We start from the raw sequence: 20472 nt of genomic DNA, 5'->3' as shown, positions 1-20472 counted from the left end.
ATGGACAACACATGGGAAGCTATCATGTCCATATTGTCAAGATGACACAGATGCTTTCCAACTAAAGAACGGAAGGAAAACGTGTTGGTTTGACTGTCACAGACGATTTCTACCACCTGATCATCCATACCGCAGGAGTAAGACTTCGTTTACGAAGAACAAGCAGGTGTTTGATGGTCCACCTGAGGAAGTTAGTGGGAAAGATTTGTTGAAGCAGTTTAGGTATTTTGATGCAGAAAGGACGCCAGATGTAGGTGGACATGAAAACATTCGAGTCAATGCGGTTGGAGAGCTACATAACTGGCACAAAAAGAGTATTTTCTGGGATCTACCATATTGGGAGAGTCATCTATTGCGGCATAATTTAGATGTCATGCATATTGAGAAGAACTTCTTCGATAATCTGATGAACACAGTCCTTAACATCCAAGGTAAAACGAAGGATAATTTGAAGTCAAGGTTGGATTTAGTCGATATTTGTGATCGTTCTGAACTTCACGTTGATGAGAACGGTACGGCCCCTTTTCCCATTTATCGGCTAGATGGTGCTAGAAAAGAAGAGTTCTTTGATTGGATTACAGAGAAAGTGAAATTTCCTGACGGATATGCATCAAATTTGGGGAACTGCGTTGATAGAAGCGAAGGAAAGTTTACTGGCTTGAAGAGTCATGATTGTCATGTAATTATGCAGCGCCTCCTTCCGTTTGCCTTTTCAGCATTATTGCCACGTAATGTTCATGAAGCAATTGCAGGGATTAGTGTTTTTTTCCGTGACTTATGCAGCAGAGTATTGACTGAAGAGGGTATTAATAATTTGAAGACAAACGCACCAGTCAGCATGTGCAACCTTGAGAAGATATTTCCTCCATCATTCTTTGATGTAATGGAACATCTTGCTATTCATCTCGCAAGAGAATTGGAACTTGGTGGTCCTGTGCAGTACAGATGGATGTATATTTTTGAGCGTTATATGCATCATCTGAAGAAGATGGTCAAAAATCAAAGCAGGGTGGAAGGATCTATAGTGGCACAGGTGATCAATGAAGAAACTGCAATCTTTGCTGAAAATTATTTTCCACCAGAAGTGCAAACAAAACACCGAAGACCTGCTCGGCATGATGATAGAGGGGAGAGAGCAACATATCATGTTACTGTCCCAAGCATGTTCAAGGAAATAGGACGACTTAGTGGAAAATTCACGAAGCGGAGACTTACGGACACTGAGAACGCTCATTTGCAAACATATTTGCTCACCAACTGTGAAGATGTTCTACAATATGAGAGGTAAAAATATTTATTCATTTATTGTTAGATTAATATTCAATAAATTTATTTCATATTGATAATATTTTTGTATATAGTGTATATATGGCGGAGTTGCGTATGACTCACAGGCATGCAACAGAAGATGAGCTTCGACAACTTAGAGATAACGGATTTGCTGCGTGGCTTCGTAGTTATGTGAGTCATATATCCTATTACCCTATGCAAATGATTAGTTTAAATTTAATATATATAAACTAATTAATTTTGCAATCATATATGTTTTTTTTTATAGGTGAATGATGGTTTGGCCAGAGGTCTTGTGTTCGATGATTGGATACGCGAATTTGTGCAGGGACCAAACTATGTGGTCAAATCATATCCTAAATTTTGTACGCGAGGATATGCATTCACAAGGAAAGGTCATTCTAAGACAACATATGATGCTGGTGTTTCATCTTCTTCTGGTGACGATGTCTACTACGGCAACATAAAAGAAATATTGGAAATCCAATTTCCTGGAATGGTTGGATTGCGTTGTGTAGTATTCTATTGTGATTGGTATGACACCACCCCAGATAGAGGAGTGAAGATTGATGCGTTTGGTGTTACATCAGTTCATTCGCGGCGGAAACTTCAATATTATGATCCCTTCATTCTTGGTTCGCAAGCTGATCAGGTATGTCAATATATTCATAATTTTTTACCAATATAATTAATTAATGTTATATATTGAACTAATACTTTGTATAATTGATATGTATAGGTGTGCTACATCAGTTACCCTCGGGTGACGTACAGAGACGATCCATGGGTTACTGTAACGCAAATCAACCCAAGAGGACGAGTGGATGGAACTTCTGATGATGATGAACCATTGCAACCAGAGTCTACCAGCAACGCCCAGGCAGTTGAAGATTTGGAAAATGTTCAACTCGTTGAGAATTTGACTGTGTTTGGACATGATGCTGTCGTACATTCAGAGCCGGAAGCCGAGGTTGGGGAGTTTGATGAAGATTCAGAAGATTCTGATTAGTTTTTTTTTTTTTTTTTTTTAATGGTCCGTCGGAAATCCCTCGCAATATACCGACGACATAGCGACGACAACGGGTTTCATTGAAAATTGGAAAGGTCGTCGGTATTTCGTCGGAAAATACCGACGACATGTTTTTCTATAAAGTTTCAATCATAAAAATCTATAAATTTAGATGCCAAAACTATGAAAATAACACATAATAAGTGTTTAGTATAGTATTAGATCGCAACCGTTCAAATATAACAACTCATTAAAATATTTATGTATGCATATCATTGTTTTCATAACATCTCATCTTAACATTATGTACTTATACAATCATATTTATATAAGCTTACACTACAAAAAATATTGTTGTGTAAAATCGTGTTATAAAACATTTTTATTGTTAAATCTTTATGCAAATACTATATATATTATCAAAGGTTTGGATTTTGCATTTAGAAACTTGAAAAGAACACCCTAAACACTAAGTCGTCGGAATTCCGTCGGAATATACCGACGGAATGTGTCCGTCGGAAAATACTGACGGACACGTTCCGTCGGAATTTCAATTAGCCCGGGAGAACCAAACCGCTTGAAAATTTTCGCGAATCGGCATTTGGTATATTTTAAATATACCGACGGAATACCGACGAACCCGTGTCCGTCGGAATCCACGGAAATAAAAACCCTTCTCCTTTCTTCTTCGTTATCTCCGCGGCCTCTCTCTCTCTCAAAACTCTCCGGCGATTTCGGCGATTTCGGCGACTCTCCGGCGATTCCGGCCTCTCTTCACCGGCGAATCCTCTCCTCACCCTCCTATCTCTTCCCCAAACCCCAAATCATGTAAGAATCATCCCAAACCTTTTTTTTTTCAATTGTTTAGGGTTTTGGAAGTTGATCTCGGATTTTAGGTTGTTTGATTGAACATTTTAGGATTGAATGGATAGTTTAGGATATATAAGTTAGGATTGTTGTTTTAGTTTTTTTTGGAACATTTTTTGATTTTTAAAAACGTTTTTTGATTTTTTAAAACGTTTTTTTTTTTTTAAAAACGTTTTTTGATTTTTAAAAACGTTTTTTGATTTTTAAAAACGTTTTTTGATTTTTAAAAAAGTTTTTTGATTTTTAAAAACGTTTTTTTTGAAAAAAATATAAATATTTAACACCATTTTTCTTCATTTATAAATTTTAACAACATTTTTCTATATTTATAAATTTTTTATAATTTTGTATACATATATATATATATGTAAATCATGTATAGTAAAAATTTTAAAATTTTAAAATTTTTATATTTTTTTTTAAGTTTCCACTAATAAATATTTAACAACATTTTTTTTTTAAAATATAAATATTTAACAACATTTTTCTTCATTTATAAATTTTTAACAACATTTTTCTATATTTATAAATTTTTTATAATTTTGTATACATATATATATATATATATATAAAAGGTTTAATAGTTTTTTTTAAAACGTTTATAAAACCTTTTGTAAATATATAAATGAAAATATGTTTGATGGGTTAATTTTTTTTTTTTAGGGCCGAGGATGAAGCCCGCCCCGCAGCCCGTCTTCGACGTAGTTCGGTGAGCGGTTCCCGTGCATCGGTATCGTCTCATGACTCGGTTCCCGCATATATTCCCGCTCCAGCTCCCTCTGCCCCTCACGCTGCCCCTCACGCTGCTGCTCAACAGGATCCGGGGGTCATGCCGGTTCATCTATTGGTTCAACAACCAGGTCGAGAGCATCTCCCGTTTCTCCAACTCAACCCACGACGAGGCCATAGCACTTGGTTAGTATTTTTTTTTATTTGTACCGTTATATTTTTTGCTTTAATTAACTTGCTAACTTGTATTTTTTTTTAAAGGTTCACCAAGTCGAAAAATGGCATTAGCCGGAGCATCAACCAGATGATGTACTCCATGCTCCGTTTTGGATATCCAAAGTGGAGTGTGATCCCTTCCGACGAACGAGAGTTGTGGTTTCGTCAGTTTGCGGTATAGTAACCCTTCATTTTTTTTAAGTTTTTACATTTTTTTACATATATTTACTTATTAAATTGTGTTTGTTTTGTAGCAAGAGTTCAACTGGCACTCCGATCTTACGGAAACAGTCCGTAAGAAATTCAACGAAAAGGCCATGGACTCTTACACAAAGCAGATAAACGCGTGGAAGACAGTTTGGCAGAAGAACAAGAAGCCACGGTTCATCAACGGGGGGGTGTGGGAGCAGTTGATAGCTCATTGGGAGAGGGAAGACACTGCAGAGACGTCTTCTAGGAACTCCAGGAACCGGAAGAGCGATCGTGGCGGGAAAGGTATGTATGTGCACAACCTCGGCGCTTGCTCCATGTCTACTAAGGAGGATGAACTTGTAAGTTTTTTATTATTATTTATCTTTATATTTTTTAAATAAATATTTTATATATTTTTTGGCTAATAATGGCGGTTTTTTTAGATCGAAGCAAATGACGGTAATCCCGTTGATCGTCTCCAACTCATTAAGGTGGCTCACACTAACAAGACGACGGGTCAAATTCAGGACCCCGTGATCAGAGGTGTAGTTGATTTGGTGGAAGCTGAGATAGTTTCTCAATCTCAGCCTCTCTCTGATGACGGCGACTCCACGGGAGCTTCAACCAACCTGTCTCTATTGCAAATAAATGAGATGGTTGAAAAGGTAATTTTTTTTATTAATATATTTTTTTTATAATGTCGATTACTTACTTGTCCATATTTACTTACTTTAAATATTTTTGTAGGCGGTTCCTAAAAGGAAAGGAGGCCGTTTAGTTGGGTTGGCCCGTCGTGCTTCTTCGTATCCGGCATCTTCTTCGCAAGCTCCGTATGCCGATCCCATGATTCTCGAGGAGCTACATGACAAAGATGAACGGATTGGGGCATTGGAGGAGCAGAACACCACTATCCTTTCGGAGAATGCCACTATCCGTTCGGAGAATGCCACTATCCTTGCTGAGTTGGCATCCCAGAAGAAGTTCAACACCGAGATTATGCAGAAGCTAGATCGTTTGATGTCTTCGAGTTCATCTTAGTTTATTTCGGCTTTATAAAACTTTCGGAATGTTTTTTTTTTCTATTTCGGTTTGTATGAATTTTAAACTTTATGAATGTTTTTTTCCTATTTCGGTTTTTATGAATTTAAATTTTATAATATTATTAGTTTTAAATTTCCAATTTTTTAAATTTATTAATATCAAAAAATATATAAAAATGCAAAATTAATTTGTAAAAAAAAAAGGGTATATACCGACGGACAACGGTCGTCGGAATATACCGACGGACATATATCCGTCGGAATTTACCGACAAACTCATTTCCGTCGGAATATACCGACGAACGTGGTTCGTCGGTATATTCCGACGACCGATGTCCGTCGGTAAATTCCGACGCCCAAAGTTCGTCGGAATAAACCGAGGAACCACGTTCGTCGGAATTGTAGTTTTCCGATGAACTCTGGTCTCGTGTAGCCGCATCGTAATATCGTCGGAAGTTCGTCAGAATGATGTTTCTCGGTATTCGTCAGAAAGTCGTCGGAATTTCTGACGAAATTCCGACGAATTTTTTTTTTCCGACGAAACGATACCGACGGACGGGTTCGTCGGAAATTCGTCGGAATAGACCGATTCCGACGAATTTCCGACGATTTCGGCCATCAGAATCCCCCTGTTTTCTTGTAGTGAAATGTGGTTGAAAAGTATAGTACGATACACAGTTGTTAATAAAACATACTCCTTCCGTTTCAAAAATATACATATTTTAAATTTTTCGCGCATATTAAGAAAACACATTAAAATTTGATTAAATGCATTGTTTTTATGAATAACATTTTTCATAATTTTTAGCTAATAGAAATACAATAAACACTATTAAATTTTTCGAAATTTACAAATTTTTATTAAATAATGCATTGAAAATATAAAAAATGTATCTTTTGAAACAAATTTTTTTTTCCAGAATATGGATCTTTACGTACGGAGTAATTAGTACACCTTGACCAACGAAGAGTTACTGTGAGTCTGTGACTAAAGTTAAATGATTAAAAAGAATAAATTGCATGATGAGCTCTTTCCAGAATTTTTTTTTTTGTCAACAAAGTCCAAATATCCTTTGTTGGTTTAATAGAAAAGTATACAAAATCTTATAAAGTAAGATGTGTGTTGATCGGTTTTACATTCTTTAAAAAATGGTGTCGATCTATGATGTTATTTATTTCATGAAATAGTTTTTTTCATGAAAAATAGTTTAGAAAATGGTTATAGCAGATAAACTTCCCTGGCATGACAATTTTAGCTTTGTTTTAGCCGCCTTTTAAGAAAATTAGTTTGGAAGAAAATAAAAAACCAGTTTAGATGCAGTAAAACATAACATATATACTAATACTGTATGTTTTTAACTTATGGTATTAAGGATAATTGATTTATGTATGGAAAGCTATGTTTCCAATTAAAAATTAATCTACTTTAAAAAAAATTAGTTTTTTACGTGCTAAGGGCAAAATAGATATTTTGACTTTTACTCGTCTCTTCCTTTTAAGCTTTTTTATTATCTTGTAAATAAAAAATAGACAATTTCGGTGAGTAGACACGGCAAAACCCCTTTATATAACAGCTCCTCAAAGCCAAGTAGCAGAACGATACACACTCGACAAAGAGAGAAAGAGAGTGAAGAGTCGTCAAGAAACATTCATATTCTCTTCCTTTTAGTAAATAAAATATAATTTCCAGGAATGGGTTCGGAAGCTGCCGTCACCGCCGTGGACAACCTCCAGCAACCATTACTTGAGCCAACGAAGTCGGAAGTTGACTTCAGGATGGAGAGTGTGTTAACAGACACTCATTTGCCTTATCTCCGGCGGCTATATTTCGCGGCGTTGATCGAGCTGAAATTTCTCTTCAACCTGGCGGCTCCAGCGATCTTTGTCTACGTCATTAATAATGGCATGTCTATGCTCACTCGTATCTTCGCCGGTCGTATTGGAAGTATGCAACTCGCCGCCGCTTCTCTAGGAAACAGCGGTTTCAATATGTTCACATTTGGTCTCATGGTAATTAATTACTACTTACGTTTTCTCTTTAAAACTAAACTCAAACTGTAAAGAAAAAAACTCAGCAAACAGAAACTAAGGGAAGTAACATGAAACCAGAGAGAAAAAAACATGAAACCGGAAAGTATATATATATTTACAAATAATTAATCTAATAACTTTGAATTTTATGTAGTATTTGTAAACGTTAAATACAATAAGCGACATTAAAAAATCAATATAAACCTTCAATCCAATAAGCTTTTTAAGTTTAGAGAAACAAACTAAAAGTTGAAACTAATATTTTTTTATCACTTTTAGTTGTTTGATAATTTTTTTGTTGTAAGTGAAAAAATCTTCTTGGTCCTTAAGAATATTAATTTTCTTCTCTTCATGGTGACACAGCTTGGAATGGGAAGTGCAGTGGAAACATTATGTGGACAAGCGCACGGAGCTCACAGATACGAGATGCTCGGAGTCTACCTACAAAGATCAACGGTGGTTCTATTCCTCACCGGACTTCCGATGACACTACTCTTTATCTTCTCCAAACCTCTCCTCACTTCACTCGGCGAGCCAGCTGATGTGGCATCAATGGCTTCCATATTCGTCTACGGTATGATCCCAATGATCTTCGCTTACGCCGTCAACTTCCCCATACAAAAGTTCCTCCAGTCACAGAGCATCGTCACGCCAAGCGCTTACATCTCAGCCGCCACGCTCGTCATCCACATATTCCTATCTTGGCTGGCCGTTTTCAAGCTCGGGTGGGGCTTACTTGGCCTCTCAGTGATTCACAGTCTCTCGTGGTGGATCATTGTTCTTGCTCAAGTTTTGTATATTAAGGTGAGTCCAAGATGTCGCCGGACTTGGACCGGGTTTAGCTGGAAAGCTTTTGATGGTCTTTGGGACTTTTTCCGGTTATCGGCGGCTTCTGCCGTCATGCTCTGCCTTGAGTCTTGGTACGCTCAGATTCTTGTTCTACTCGCTGGACTTCTCAAGAACCCTGAACTCGCCTTGGATTCTCTAGCTATCTGGTAAGTGGATCAAAACCTTTGATCTGCATTAAAATTTACCTTTAATTTTAATATAAAAATGAAAAAATGAATCATTTATATAATATTAATGAAGACTGAAGAACAATATGAATCTGAACACAGGATAATATTTTATGCTATAGTTTTAGTTTTTGACCTTATGAAACAAAGAATACTAATTACCGATAAACAAGGGCAAATCTCCAAAATAGCACATTTCTAAGTTTATATCACAAAAATAGCACTCAAAAACTAAAATGACCAAAATAGCACCTTTCTGAGTTTATCTTTTGAAAATTTTAATTTTTTTATTTTTCAAAATTTGAAATCTTATCCCCAAAACTTCATTTCTCAACTCTAAACCCTAAACCATAAATCCTAAACTCTAAATCCTAAACCCTAAACTCTAAACCCTAAACCCTAAAATCTAAACCCTAAACTCTAAACCCTAAACCCTAAATACTAAACCTCACCCTTTAACTCTAAACCCTAAGTTTGTGACTTTTGATAAAACATTAAGTGCTATTTTTGTGACTTTTGACCTTGAATGCTAGTTTGGAAACATAAACTTGATTTAGTGCTATTTTTGTCTTTTTCTCGATAAACAATTCTTTAGTATATACTTCCAAAACTCTTAGGATCCATCCATGAAATGTATTAACTGATAGTGAGAGTTGAGAACATTGAATCTGAACATATGATTAAATAATTGGTACGAATAGAAATACAATCAATATGACTGATCAAACTATTGAACTTTTTGTGGTTTCTGTAAAATAATAATTATTTATTTTTTTGGCTACTCTCTCCGTAATCACCTTTTTGAGAAACGCAAGTCACGTTAGTCTACTCAGAATGTAATGAGTGTTGTCGTATTATGGACTAGTAATAGCAATTAGAGTTCGCCACGTGTAGTTATCTTTTCCGTTAAAGTCTAATCTCAGCGTTTTTTTAACGTTTCTTGTGAGCCTAAACCGCGTGTCGTTTCCTTTGGTAAACAAACGGCATGCTTTCTTTTGGCGGAAAAAGGTGTTGATTACTCAACTCAACAAGTGTTGAATACTAAATTTTTTTTTTTTTTTTTTGGCAGCATGTCAATTTCTGCTATCTCTTTCATGGTCTCCGTTGGATTCAACGCAGCTGCAAGGTTGGTCAAAAATGATTTGACAATTTTAGTTATTTATGGAATTGTTTTCGTGCAAATGGTAACACATAAACGTAATATTTTAATTAATATCTGTCTTTTTTAATTACAGCGTGAGAGTTAGTAATGAATTAGGAGCTGGAAATCCAAGATCAGCAGCATTTTCAACCGCAGTAACTACAGGAGTGTCGTTTTTACTATCACTGTTTGAAGCCGTACTGATCCTCTCGTGGCGCAATGTCATCAGCTACCTTTTTACAGACAGCCCAGCTGTTGCTGAAGCTGTAGCCGAGCTCACTCCTTACTTGGCTATTACCATAGTTCTCAATGGAGTTCAACCTGTTTTATCTGGTATAATAAAGTAGATATATTATATCAAAACACCAAATAAATGAACTATTTGAAAAGTTATTAACAACAAAGGTAACTAAAACAGGCGTTGCCGTTGGATGTGGATGGCAAGCATTTGTGGCGTACGTTAACATAGGATGTTATTACATTGTGGGGATCCCTATTGGTTATGTTCTTGGTTTCACCTATGACATGGGAGCTAAGGTAAAATTTCTTTGATTGAAAGAATCTACATTCTAATCGACGATTAATGATTGATCGATGTAAAGTGAAAATATAATTAATTGGTTAATGATTTGCTGCAGGGAATATGGACAGGAATGATTGCGGGTACGCTCATGCAAACTATCATCTTACTCATTGTCACTTTCCGAACTGATTGGGATAAAGAGGTATATTACTCATTATCAATTTTAATAGTTACAACTTACAACACACACATATAGGAAGTATATCTTTGGCTAAAATTCATGTTTTTAATATTTTTAATGTCAGGTGGAGAAGGCTTCAAGACGATTGGACCAGTGGGAAGATACACAAGCGCCGCTTCTTAAGCAGTAAACAAAAATGATATTTTTAAAAAGAAAAATTATATTGGGGGAGATTTAGAGGTCAATTAAATACATTTTTTTCTTCTGGTCTTCTCCAAATTGATTTAAAAGGGATTAAAACCTCATTAGTTAATCAAGAGATCTGTTGATTAATGAATTGGAAAACCAATAGTTTTCTGAGGGGTTAGAGTGAAGAGAAGGGAGTCAATGTATATTTTTTTGTGAGATGAGTTTTTTTTTTGTCAAGTAAGATGAGTTAATATTGAGAAGTGAGAATGAAATGTTGAAATAAAAGATGATGTCTTGCGTGTAAAAGCGACTTTGTTGTAACCGTTTATTGAATGGGGGCAAATCAAGTAATGAATCATTGGTTATATGGTACACAACATTTTCCTTGGCCATCCTTCAAGATTTACAAGTTATAAGTTTACGAATTTACAGTTCATTAAACTTCAACGAATGATGTAATAGTTTGTAAAATACGACTCAACCTTTAGGTCAACAAATTGAAGAAGTAGCAACACTAACACCTTATGTGATAACGGTGTTTCCACTTAAACCACTCCAGATAAATAAATGCTAAGTGTGACTTATCAAGCTCAAGACCAAACAGATTCTTCAGCTTTTTCTTCACCCCCATAAGCTTCTTCTTCACCACCTGTTTCTTCAACACCTCTAGCAACTTGAGTAGCTAGGTAAAGCCTCAACAATAGGTAACACGATGGTAGAAGCATGTGTAACACAACATTAGCTGCTACAACAATTGCCTCGGCAGGTGCAATTGTTGTAGCAGCTAATGTTGTGTTACAGGCTGCTACAAAAAATTATAAACACGTAATGATGTGACCTCACAAACACTTCTCGCTTTAAACAATACTCTTTTGTAAAAGGAATAATAAAATGAAATAAAAAGGATGTATTGTAAGTGAATTTGTTGTAGCCGTTTCTTGTATGAAATAAAATCAAATAATGAATCATTGGTTTTATGGTATATAGCATTTTTTGGCTGAGAAATTTATAAATAAATTTATATCTTCACGGTTCATTTTGAACCGTATATATAATTGATTGTTCGGTAATATATCTGCTCATTTATTAACATACAAAATATGTTTTTTTTGTGTGGTGTGAATGTGTTTTTGCATGTAAAGTTAAGGTTAAATGAAAGATGTAATATTAAAATAATTGAACGAATGATATACTTGGTAAAGTAAAGTCAAAATTTTATTGTCTTTTTTTTTTTTTACGAATATCATTTTAGTGAACTAAATTTGTAACGGCCCGATCCCCCGGCGCCCGACCGGGGTTATCGAAAGGACGTTATGGACACGTGTCTACTCATTTAGACAACCCTACGTGTTCCGTTACTGGTCCCAAGAGTCAACAGACGCATAACTTTCTTTGAAATACCGTCACACCCACACCCATATACTTCTACTTACAGTCCTGCGCACAAGGAAATGGAAGAGAGGGATGAGCAACAAGTTACTCAGTGAAGTGACTCTAGACCAGCCTGCCCGCATGACACTCTATACTACTCTATGCGGGAATTAGGACTGACTAGCCACTACAATAAGTTAATGCAACTTAACATTTCATACCATCGTCATTACCAATTATTCACAATTCTCTACATTTCTAACAACCTAACGATCAACCAGTGCAATGATCTCACTCATTGCCCCACACATCAAACCATAGACTTAACCGACTCGACATACAAGACTGACTCCACCTTATGACACCTTTAACACCCAAACGTTTTTATATTCCGCCTCTCGCGGTTGGCACACTTTTTATATCCCGTCTCTCGCGGCTGGCTCTTCTTTCTTGCCCCGTAGGTAGCTCTCGCTAGACCACTACCCCATATTTCCTGTGGGTGCCCCAACGGGACACTACCCCACAATTCCTATAGGTGCCCAGCGTAGAGTTATTACCCAGCGGCTTATATAACCTAGACTCTAGACGCCCAGCCGTTCTCGGTGGCCCAAACAGGACTTCAAACAGGTTCATTGACACGTTCACCTTCTCATTCACCTTCTCATTCTCATTCTCTTTCACTTTCACATTCACTTAGACTCTTACTCATACACGTTCACTAGACGCCACCCGTTATCGGTGTCTCACACAATACACATCGCACTCAAGTTCTACTTACAATAACATTAACAATCAATACTCATCAATCATCTTAGCATTCGCTTCTTCTATCATCCTAGCTTTATTCACAATCAACCCATGGGACTACACATCCAATCATACAAGCATCATTCATCATCCAATCATCATCACAACAACATAAACCAGTTCATTAAGTCCCATTTATCAGTATGAGTGTTCTTATGCATCATGATCCATTCATCTATCATCCTAACAATAACATGTTCTATCAACCTAGCTCTCAAACATGGACTACTCAATCCTAACTCCAACATAAAGGAGTATACAGAATCATGAGAGAAAGTTGGGTTCAAGACACTCCACCTTAGCCTAGATCTGGATCCGGATCTGGAAACAAGAGATAAGGGAGAGGAGATCTGAACAGATCTGGAACAAGGAAACAAGAGAGCTGCGAGATCGGACCACCACCACCAATCGGCTGCAACAACCACCACCACCACTACACGGCACCGGCGAGGAGGAGGGAGAGAGGAGAGAGAAGAGAGAGACGGCACATGGGAGAGAGAGAGCTCGACGGCTAGGGTTTTCGGTCTCCGGGAATTCTCTGCAGAGCTTCGCTTCAGTTTCTGAATGAGACAAAACAAGGAGCTGCAACTTCTTTTATAGGAAAAGATTAGGAAAACCCTAACTCTTTGTCAAATGAGACGTAGAGAAACCCATTCTTTTATGAAAATTTTAGGGCCAGGAACCGGGCCGTTACAAAATTGCTCATAAGAAACTAACGAAAAAAGAAAAAAATGTGCATGAGATCAATGAATATCTTCATGCGAATGTTCAAAGCGAATGTCATTGAATTTGTCAATTTGGTTTTGATAGCTATTGAACAGGTTTGCTTGTCAATGTTCTCTTTTGTCAACAAAATGTTATTGTTGAGTATAATTTGGATTTGATTTGCTTATGTTTCATTTTTCTTAAATAAATTTGAGCTGTTTTTACGTCGCTATCACTCTTGTCTTCTAGTTGGAGATAACCACACCATGACCAAAAGAAGTCGTGAATATTGCTGTAGTGATATATAGCTTTTGAGTTTTGGGCTTGCCCCACTAGTTTTCCTCAATGGTTCCTAGCTGTCCGCTTGTTTTTAATCTTCAACTCCTGACATGCATCAGTGGTGTGAAGTTGTTTAATCAAAGATTCACAAAACGCCTCTTCCTTCTGACATAAATCCTTGTTGTTCTTCAAATTATCAAATGTTAAGATTAGGTAAGCGACTAATCTCTTATCCACTTGTTTAATTTTGTCAATAAACCTCTCTTAAATTTATTTTTACACCCAAAAGAAGAAATTAAATGAATAGAATTATCCAAAGATGACTAGATGATCCACATGCCATGCATATTATTAATGTTCCTATATAAAGTTTTAAAAGCGGTTTACTGTATGCATGCATATTATTTATATGGCCACTATAGATTTAAAGACCAACTATATGGTCAGTCGCTATTATTTATAGTATAGTGTTTGTTCCTACATGAGAAGAGTCAATATTACTTACTATATGTTTGGGTCTATCTTCTACTAAATCGGCTAGTTTTGTCTGGTGATGCAGAGACGTACTCTGACGAAAAAAAAAAAAAAAAAATTCCAACTTGTTCAACAAGAATTTAAAATGTTACTTGGTTGGATGCGTATGAGATTCGACCTCGTATGATTTGAGGGAGACAATATTGAACAGACGATAGAGACTGGGAATCATCTAAACTTGGGTATACGGATTCATTCACAATCATGCCTATTTGATATGGTGACCTCACCCTCCAACTTATTATTACTACTTAAAAATATACATTATGGCGAGTTCACGCCCCTAGCACCAAAATAAGATAATCAAGTCTACGATCTTTTATTTCTATATATTTTCTCAATTAACTAAAGGTAAAAAAAATACATCTAACGAATAATCAGTTCAAAAATATTTATTCAATTTGTTTTTTACAAGTTCCACTTGCTTATAGGTTTGTTGTCTTTGTTTTTGGTATTACTATTCTAATTTAGTTTAGTGCATGTGAGAATATTCTCGGAAAACCTAAAACAAATTAATTTTCCTCGAACAAGACCAAAGAGCTAGTTGATATTAACTATATTTATATATAAGAAACCACGTGATATATAGTTTACTGTTGCAATGAAACTTCTGCGGCTGTAAAACTAAAATTAGTCAACACTTTGGGTCTAAGAATATTATTAGAAAACATAATGCTTTACATATATGCGTTCCGGCTAAAATCCAAATAACCAAGTGGGGTCTATGGGCCATACGAAATGTCGTTCTGTATCTGTATTGAACATTTTTGCCCCAAAAAGGAAAAGTGTAATTAATTGTTATTTTTGCCATTTTTTCCTAGAACGAGAAATCACTCCACAGATATTTATACAAGAAATTTATAGTCATATTATGTTTTCATATTCAAAGCTTTATGAATGTAAATAAATTGGGAATTGATACTAATTAATCAAAATATTAAAGTATTTACATAGTTTCATATATTTCTCTAATAGAAATTAGTTGCACATGTCACAATCGGTCCAATTTATTCAAATATTAAACTGTTAGAAATATTCATTTTGTAGACAATGAAATTGAGAAAATTCCACATGCAGACAAATAAAAACAAAATTTTGTACAAATGGTGTAAAGTTGATTAGCGGGAAAAAGGATTCACAATAAGAAGGGAAAATTTCTGAAAAATCAAACCGGGAGAATAATTGTTTCTAACCGGTGACAGAAAATAAATAAAAGAAACCGAACATGAGAAATACAATGTGTGCCTTGGTGAAAAATCAATCAATCAAGCTCCATATCATCTGATCTACTTCCATGCGATCCGTTATTGCAGCCATTCGATTATCTGCAATAGTTTTCTGAAGATCTTTTGATGCTTGTATTCGCTCTTCTCAGCCTTTAAACCGGTTTTCAATAGGATCGATGAGCTGCTCAGAGTTGGAAGTCGTTAATTAGGAAATGAAGGTCTATCACCAGCGAACACTAGCCTTTATACAGAACTTGGAGATAGGGAGAGTTACCTTTCTGATATCATTTAACTTCTCGATGTAAGCATTTTCAGATTCATCATCACCATCTTCGTATAGCCACTCCTCTGTTTCTTGAAGATTTCTAACAATGCATTCCCGTTCTGACTCGGTTGCAGTGTTCCTATATGTATTTAACATCTGCCACCAATACACAATGTTAATTCTTGCAAGTGATGAGATTCTTGAAGAAGGAACAAGACCTTTTTTTTTTACCAAAATCTGAAATTGGAAGCTTCGAGTACCTTATCACGCATCTCATAAACAAAGGATTCAAGAGCATTTTTCTTATCCTTTGTCGATTCCATCTTCAGATCTTGCTCAGCTTTTGTGCAGATCACCAATCATCGATTATTTCAGAAATTAATGGAGATGCAATGATTCGAAATTAGTTTTTTTGTATGTCAGCTCGTCTTTAGACAGTGTTAAATCCTACTTACAGTAGAGCTTGAAGTGTCATCCTTTGTCGCAGAAGATTGATGGTTGTTTCTCTCTTCAGAAGTCATATTCTCCTTATGATCTTCTATTAGCTGTTGCTCAGAAAAAAAAGAAAGTTTAGCCTAAAGCTAGGTAGAAACATTAGGGCTATTTAATCTGCAGATGAATAGATATAAGAATGTACTCACAGAAGCTGAATCGATGCTGACGATCCCGTGGAGATTTAGCTGAACTCTTACATTGACACGTGCTGCTTCTCCGTGGGAAATTTGAAATGGACCAATCTACAAAACATCACACAACAGACTAAAGAGTTCCATAAAAATATGCAGAGTCTAACCATCCAAAGCATACAAAGAGCTACAAAGCCTGAGTGTAGATAACATACCGTAAAGCTGCCAATCTGACTTTGGCGAATCCGGAGACACTTCGTCATGGTTTGCGTAAAAAGGCTTCCAAATCCAACGTGTTTTCTCTACGTAAAGTAAGAACCTTAACACTTAGAAAGACTTGTCCTTTCGGAAAGAGCCTACCTCATAATCTCTAACTCGAAAAACTGGACTAAGCATTGCACACTGAAGCGCACATCCTCGAGCTACACACTCACTTGCATTAACAGTCCTGCCTAGCTCCCTCTTAAACAACGAGCTCAGCATCTTAGAAATAGCTGGGATTCTAGACCCCGAACCAACCAGCTCCACAGAATGAATCTGATCCAAACTTAAAACCAGAGTCATCCAAAGCCTTTTGACACGGAACAATCCAGACGACAACTTCTCAAACTCATCTCTCTTGATAAAGCTCCTCACATCTTTCTCCTCTATATTCAACGGAGCCTCTCAAAACCTTCTTCACTTTCTCACACGACGCCCTTAACCTCACACACGCCTTGGTGTTTGCATACACATCAATGAATCAATCTCAACGGTTTGTGAAGTAGGAAGGGATGCCGATGACGTTTTGAGACTCTCTTCTCTGCGACCTGCTTCAGATGTGAGAGCAGCATGGCTAGGATCTGAACCGAGGTGAATCTCTGCTTCTCGCCGAACGAAACCATGGCGGGATTCTCTCGGTTTGATTCGTCGTTTAACAGAACGTCGATCCCGCGCTGCTTCGCGACCGCGATTACGCAGTTCTCGTTCCCGAGATCGAGTCCCACCACACTCATTTTTTCCCAAGCAAATCTCAAACTGAGATGAAACTGGGATCAGTAGTGTGCGATAACTTATTCATAGGGAATTTTAACAAGGGATATTATATACGTACGATAAGCATTGTTAAATGTGTACCCGTCGAGGATCGAAACTTCGAGAACGTGATGACCTCCGATGACTTTGGACGATGGACAGCGTGGAGGAAGACGATGAGAAAAAATCTATATTTTGCTGATTTGTCAATGCTCTCCATAATTTTACTTTATTTGCTTATTTGCCATGTTTTCTATAATTTTAATTAATTTTGGTTATTTATCATATGCTTGACAATTCTTATTAATAGTTTTACTTAATAAATATATAATGTTGCTAGATTATAATATATATTTAACCAATTATTATTTTTTTATTCACTCAATAATATTATAAAAAAATACTATTCATCTCTTATCTTTTTAAATTTTAGTTTAGTTTATATCATATTAAGTGACGTCCTATTGCTTCGGATATCTTATGCATATTTTTTTATTATGTTATTCTTTCTGGTTTTGTTCATATTAAATCTTATATCCTATTTTTTCAATAGCTATGGAGATAGAAGAAGGATTATATTGTCTAGATAAATATAATTGTATTCTCTTATGTTTTTTGACTTGAGTTTCTTTTAGTCTGTAGCATCACAAATTTGTTATATGAATTTTTGGACTTTGGGCTTCGGTTGTCCAAGAACAAGAAAAAGAAGAAGATCTAAAATCGAGGAGCGTAAAAGACGTAGAAGATGTCGTCCAATCACGAGAAGGTTGAGTGATTAAATTGATGTAGTATTCCATTCACTTAGCTTTATGTTTATTAAGATATTTTATTTGTTTTTACCTAATTGAGTTATTGTTAGTTGTTTGATTTTACCTAAAGGTAAATTTTTACGTTTCTGGCCACCTTAATTCTCCATCTCAATAGCTAAAAAGAAAAACCTATAGCGTACAGTGTACATGTAAATTCTTGGTCTTATATACGTTATTTGTATGAATCATGAGTAAATAAAAATGTATGAGCTCAAAATTAAAACAAGGCCTGAACTTTTTTACCGACTTGATCAATTGGCTGATTATGGTAAATATACAAATTTACAGATTGTATTAGTTAGTTAATTAAACAAATATACTCTAATATAAAATTGTGATATTATTAGTTTCAAATTGATATTTTTGATCTGAAGTAACACATTAAAAATAGAGTAATTAGAGTCATTCTACATTTAATGAATAATTATCTTTATTTATAATGCTTGATAATTAGATAATTATATTTATTCATAATATAGATAGTTATATATTCATATACAACAATAAAATCACCCAAAAATAAAAGGTAAGCTTGCATAAATAATAATCGAGTAAAAGAAAATTTAATTATATATTATCATTATCTAAAAAATATTAATTAACCTGTTATTATCCAAAATCAATAAAAGCTGATATATATACATACATACATACATATATATATATATATATATATATCTTTATATATTTATCAAGGTAATATAATTGTAGTTACAAACAATAATCTTATCAGTTTTTAGTATAAAAATGTTTAGACAAAAAAATCATATCATATAGTTTCATTATGAGGAAAATATGTTTCTATGAAAGATATACTTAAATGTGACATATAAAATTTGGTGATTGTTATAAATCAATTGATGGATGTCCATAACCGGCCCGGTCCATAACCGGTCTATACACTTAGAGAGAGAGACGGCCCAACCCTAGAGAGAGAGAGAGAGGCGGCCATGACCTTAGGAGAGAGAGAGAGGCGGCTTATGCTTTGGAGAAAAAGAAACTCTATTTCCTTTTCCTTGTAATTGTTATCTTTCTATTATTATGTATTAGTAGTTTTCATAATCCTTGTTGGTTTAGGTTTTTGGATACTTTCCTTTTCTATGACTTGTAATCCTTATATAAAGGAACCCATGTTATGATTAATAAAACACAGAACTATTCAGTCTTTAATCTTCTAATTACAACACGTTATCAGCACGAACGTTCTCTAAACTCCCTGAGCCTAAATCGCCAACCACCTAAAACCTAACCTTGCCGACGATCGCACCTAAACCCTAACCCGATCGCATACCGTCCGTTCTAGCAAGCATTACCATCTCAGCCTCATCCGATCTCAGCTAAAGACGATCTCATCCGTCCTCAGCTTGCATCTCGGACATCTCCAGCTCGCAATCACAACCAGAAGCTTGCAAACCCGATAGAAAGCAGCTCGCGAACCCGATAGGAAGCAGACGCGTCCCGTTCCTGCTCGCGTCCAGTTCGAGGTTCATCCGTTCTCTTTGGTGGTCCGGTTTCAACCCTACAAACAAAGGTATATCGATTAAATCTAAGAACATAATGATCAAACCCTAAAACCTTAATCCATTATTATGGAAATCCTATGTTCTTGATCAAACCCTAAAAATTGGTATAACCTAAAACTGATCATCTTATAATCACTAGATTGAAACGATTCCATTAGAACTTGTTGATTGATTGTTCTGATCTGAATTATGAAAACCCTAAATCTTGGAATCGAAAACCCTAAAACCCTAAAGCTTGAAACCGATTTTAAATTGTCCTTGCTTGATTGAATGATTGATGATCTGAGTTTTAAGATTAATAGATTGATTGAATCTCGAAACTAAAATCTTAAGGCCTTGAAACCCTTAACCTCATGTTTAAAACCCTAAATCTCGTTTTAAATTCCTAAAGGCCTTGAAACCTTAAATCTCATATTGCTTAAAATTTGAATGATTGATTTGAGGTTTAGGATTGATTACATATTGCATGAGAGTTAGGTTGCTAGATTATTTGATTCTGAAACTCTAAATCCTAGCCGCATATTACCAGCCTTGAAATTGGTAAAACCCTAATTGATATGCAACCGAATGATAAGATTGAATGTATCTAAATTGATTATCCTTGTTTGCATTATATTCTGTTGTGGCCGTGTGATTTTGCTATGAACCATACCGAACGGCCGTGTGGCCTAACCATTCCGATGCATTGTTCATACTCGCGGCCTTGTGCCCTTGATAGATCACATTGTTTGCATCATGTGATTGAAAGTCGTGTGGCTTAATGCATCATAGCTTGGCCGTGTGGCCTAGAGAGACACCATATCTGAATGGTCGTGTGGCCTTGCTTGCATATCTCATGAACCGATCTCTAGGATTGTTGTATCACATTACATGGCCGTGTGGCCTAAGC

General features: G+C 35.8%; 1 protein-coding gene and 1 pseudogene across 1 annotated transcript; one reads left to right on the top strand and one right to left on the bottom strand.

Moving 5' to 3' along the window:
- The first annotated feature begins 6924 nt into the window (after positions 1-6924).
- On the top strand, positions 6925-10442 carry LOC106423127 (protein DETOXIFICATION 36). Its single transcript, XM_013863911.3, has 7 exons — positions 6925-7353; positions 7738-8369; positions 9460-9516; positions 9626-9864; positions 9950-10068; positions 10170-10256; positions 10360-10442. Exons 1-7 carry the CDS (start codon positions 7036-7038, stop codon positions 10423-10425), a joined length of 1518 nt encoding a protein of 505 aa, XP_013719365.2. The 5' UTR covers positions 6925-7035; the 3' UTR covers positions 10426-10442.
- A 4667-nt stretch (positions 10443-15109) lies between these two features.
- On the bottom strand, positions 15110-17232 carry LOC106363068 (annotated as a pseudogene).
- Positions 17233-20472: the final 3240 nt, after the last annotated feature.

The sequence above is a fragment of the Brassica napus genome, chromosome C8 (assembly GCF_020379485.1).
Source record: "Brassica napus cultivar Da-Ae chromosome C8, Da-Ae, whole genome shotgun sequence".
Lineage (NCBI taxonomy): Eukaryota > Viridiplantae > Streptophyta > Magnoliopsida > Brassicales > Brassicaceae > Brassica > Brassica napus.
This window is presented reverse-complemented; position numbering and strand designations above follow the sequence as displayed.